Source organism: Rhagoletis pomonella, unplaced genomic scaffold (assembly GCF_013731165.1).
Source record: "Rhagoletis pomonella isolate Grant_MI unplaced genomic scaffold, Rhpom_1.0 Rhpom_scaffold_00002, whole genome shotgun sequence".
NCBI lineage: Eukaryota > Metazoa > Arthropoda > Insecta > Diptera > Tephritidae > Rhagoletis > Rhagoletis pomonella.
Window position 1 is genome coordinate 104,242,551 of NW_023458556.1, and position 4,542 is coordinate 104,247,092.

The window sequence follows — 4,542 nt, forward strand, 5'->3', positions numbered from 1 at the left end:
AAAAAAGCTAACTACTTTTGTGGGGCGATGGCCGCAAAAATGTCAGACCTGGGTACCTCTGCACTACATGTCAACTAACTTGTAACTAACTACTTTTGGACATAAAATATCAATAAGAAAAACAAAATATTTTTTTGTTTTTTTACTTTTTTATTTACTTATTTATTTACTTTATTTTATTACATTTCATATTTGTTTACATATTCTGCTCTGGGTGGCCCCATATTCGAACACCGTCAGACATAACTTCAAAATGATAGTATAAAATTTCGATCTTCCTTTTATTTGTCATGAATATGAAAAAGAATCTGCGAAGTTCAGAAAAAAAGTGTATTGAAAGTAATTTTTGTATGAGGATATTTAATAGAAACTTGTAAAGAAAACCAACTCCCGATTGCGTCTGCATGACTCCTGCACGACTTTACAATTCACTTTAAGTTGGTTTTGTCATAGCTAATTAAAAGTGAGGTATTAATCGAAATCTCGCCAAAAAGCTAACTATAAGTTGGTTAGTTTTAACAATTGATAATTTTTCACTGCAGGGCATATATGTACGTAAATATTTGTATGTAGGTATGTATGCGTGCGTGCGTACGTGTACAAAGAAGTTTTTTACATTATTCATATAAATTTCCATAAGTTTCAGTCTTTGTCTAAAACATTAAACGGGTTGCAAAATTTTTAACAAAATTTCAAAAATTTTTTTTACAGTTTTTAGACATTTTTTGGTGTGCAGTTTTACAGCCGATTCAATTTTAATAAAATAACACCGCAGAAAAGTTACACAAAAACCCCGAAACACATAAATGAACTTAATATTACATTAAGGATATCGTTTTTGCAGATCAGGTAATTTTCCCAAGATATTTTCATATTTATGACAAAAAACTTTAAACTTTAACAAGAAAAAAAAATACACATATGATTTTTTTCATTTGCAAACAAAATTAAGCTTCTAACGATAAAAATCTATTGAGAAATAAACAATTTCTGATTGGTCAGATGGAAATGTGCAATAACTTCTTCTATGAAATAAGAGCACTCATGCTCATACGTCATATCGGGCAAGGCCGTACTCTTATGTACATGGCGTATGAATAACATTTTCCATGTTAATGTTTGAATATTTATAAACGAGCGCACTTGTACACAAGGGTATATTAATTTTGTTCACATAACGGTTGTTTGTAACAGCCAAAACGAATCGAGTTAGATATAGACAAATGTATACATAAATGCTCAGAATGAATAGAGAAATCGATTAAGCATCCGTCCGTCGGTCCGTCTGTCCGTCCGTCTGTCCGTCCGTCCGTGTACACGATAACTCGAGCAAAAATTGAGGTATCTCAACGAAATTTGGTATGTAGGTTTCCGCTAATCCAAGGTAGGTTGTTATTGAAAATGGGCGAAATCGGACTGTAACCACGCCCACTTCCCATATAACGGTAATTTCCAGAAATACGAAAACTGCGATATTTTGGTAACTACTGAAGGTAATTCACTTAAAATTGATATTTACAATAATTTTCAGACGAGAAATAAGAATATTATAAATTTTTGGAAAATGGGCGTAGCCACGCCCACTTATGGTGACATGTGTATATCTTGGTAACCGCTGCACCAATTTCTTCCAAACACAGTTCTTCCACAGTTGTTGGCCCTGGTACAGCATACTAAAATCGGACCATAACCACGCCTACATCCCATATAACGGTAATTTAGAGAAATACTAAATCTTCGATAAATCAGCAAATATTAAAGCTAACTTATTCAAAATTGATGCTCGCAACAATTCTTTACCAAGAAATACGTTTATGGTTAAATTTTGGAAAATGGGCGTGGCACCGCCCACTTATGATCACATATATGTATATCGGTAACCGTTCTACCAATTTGTACCAAACTCGGTATTTTTATTGTGCTTGCCACATAAAAGCAAAATGTTGAAAATTATTGAAATCGGACTAAAATTACGACCGCTTTTCATATAACGGTAAATTTCAGAAATGCTTGAAACTTCAATATTTCGAAATTTAAGGACGCTAATTTACTCAAAATTGATACACCCCGGCTTACCATCTAGCGGTAGGTTTCGGAAAGGTGAAAAAACATATATTTAATACTTGCTCCGGGTATTTAATGTTCGGCTCCACCCGAACTTAGACTTTCTTACTTGTTTTTAATTCGCAATGTAAACTTATATTATGTTCACATATAAAGAGATTAGCAATAAATCTGCGTTAACTAAACTACCCGTTCACATATAGGAGTTTGGCTGCAAAATTGACAATCAGCTGTCAAGATTGTTTTGACAAGTTTTTTGTTCATGGACAATAGTTTGGTGGAACATTTAAGTGTTTTTCGTTTGCTAAATTATTATTAATTATTAACGATATGGAAAGAAGGCAAAAAGATGCAATAGTTCAATTAATTGCGCAATTGGCTTCCAGTAATAGACAGTTGGAAGAGATCCGAAAAAGGCGGCTACTGAGATTGAAAAAAATTATGGCAGCAATACGAATGCGAAACTCTTTATTATATTTTATAATAAGGAATAACACGCCAAAGCGTCTGTGGACACACGTAAGCAATTATAGCAGCTATTTTTTTTTTATTAGTGAATATAATAATCAACGCTTTTATGTGTATTGTAGGCGAGACACGGTAAGTTCTGGGAGCTGGACATTCCTGCCAGCAGCGACCAATTTTTTAAGGAGTGCTTTAGAATGAGCCGCGAATCCTTCGCCTTTTTATGCAACGAGGTGACGTCCATTGCAAAAGCCGATACAACTTTTAGGAAATGCATCCCTTTAGATAAGCGTGTCGCGATTGCTTTATATGCGCTTGGTTCCTCAGCTGAATACAGGACAATCGGCCGGCTGTTTGGAGTATCAAAAGGAAGCGTTTGTAATATTTTAATAGACTTTTGTTCTGCGGTATGGGACAAGCTCGCTCCTAAGTATTTACCCAGCACATTCCTTACGCAAGAAAAAATTGAAGAGTGTGTTAAGGGATTTGAGAAAATTGGATTTCCTCAATGTCTCGGCGCTGTCGGTAAGTTGTACATATAATGTAACTAGTGTTCAAAAATTAAAAACTAGTTTGATTAACTTCAGATGGATGCCACATTGAAATAAGACCATCAGCCGCTGATGCTGTAGACTATCATAATTATAAGGGTTGGTACTCAATGGTTTTACTAGCCCTCGTTGACTACAGGTAACCGTGTCATATGTATATTTATACGTTCGGTGAAAATGCTCAACTTAATTTTTCATAGGTATAGGTTTATGTATATAAATGTTGGAGCACCCGGCCGCTTCAACGATTCTCAAATTTTCGAAAAATCATCATTAAAACGAATTCTCCAAAGCCCTCTTCTCAGCGAGAATGCGAAACCAATATCTGGCACAAATGTTCCAATCGTTGTGCTGGGAGACTCAGCATTTCGCTTTACGCAATTTCTAATGAAGCCTTATCCTTACAACGCAACAGCCGGAAACAGCGAAAAGGTGTTTAATTATCAACTTTCCAAATCTAGAAGAGTAGTAGAGAATGCCTTCGGCCACTTGAAAGCAAGGTTTAGAAGAATTGGTAAAGGCATTGATAATGACATCAAAAATGCAACATCAATAATAAAATGTTGCTGTGTCCTGCACAATTTCGTTAATGAACGTAATGATAGCATTAACAACAATTGGATCCAAATCCAAACCAATTTTGAAATCGAACATCTACGACAGCAACCAGAACCGCCCTACAATACTCAAAACTACAATCCCAGCGCGGAAAACATAAGAGAATCAATCGCTTCATTTTTATGTACCTTTTAAAATTCATTTATTTCATACTTTTATTTTTTAATTCATTTCTTTTTTTTCATTTTGATTTTTTAATTTTTTTTTTTCATTTGACTAGCTTAAAATTAAAAGTTTAAGTTCGTTTCGTTTACAAACTTAAAATAAAATATTTCATTTACTTACATATCGACTGTTGAGTGGAAGATCGACCTATCTCGGCAGCCTGTTCGAAAACGCCCTATCTCAAAAAACTTTTCAAGAACGCCCTATTTCAGAATTTTATTGAAAAACACTCTTTCTCGGAATTTGGTTGAAGAACGCCCTATTTCAGAATTCGTTTCAAAAATGCCCTATCTCACTTCAATATGTATTACCAATGTGCTGATATAGGGCGTTTTTGAATCGGCAGCTGAGATAGGGTGTTTTTGAAACGAATTCTGAAATAGGGCGTTCTTCAACCAAATTCTGAAATAGGACGTTTTTGAAAAGTTTTTTGAGATATCGCGTTTTCGAACTGGTTACCGAGATAGGTCGATCTTCCACTCAGCAGTCGATATTTACTTCTATCTTCCCATGCAGGTACATACAGTCACTTACAAAACTGAGTATACAGTGATTTTCTTTTTAAATACCTATTAACAATGCCTTTCGTTGGCCTTTCGTTTCAAATTAAATTTTTAAATTCATTTATCTTATTCTAATCATAAATTTAATTTACTTATACTCTATTTATGTACATCCA

The 4,542-nt window shown here is 34.4% G+C and overlaps 1 protein-coding gene across 1 annotated transcript; it reads left to right on the top strand.

Moving 5' to 3' along the window:
• The first annotated feature begins 2,230 nt into the window (after nt 1–2,230).
• On the top strand, nt 2,231–3,880 carry LOC118734807 (protein ANTAGONIST OF LIKE HETEROCHROMATIN PROTEIN 1-like). Its single transcript, XM_036464491.1, has 4 exons — nt 2,231–2,583; nt 2,655–3,054; nt 3,117–3,219; nt 3,281–3,880. Exons 1-4 carry the CDS (start codon nt 2,395–2,397, stop codon nt 3,831–3,833), a joined length of 1,245 nt encoding a protein of 414 aa, XP_036320384.1. The 5' UTR covers nt 2,231–2,394; the 3' UTR covers nt 3,834–3,880.
• Nucleotides 3,881–4,542: the final 662 nt, after the last annotated feature.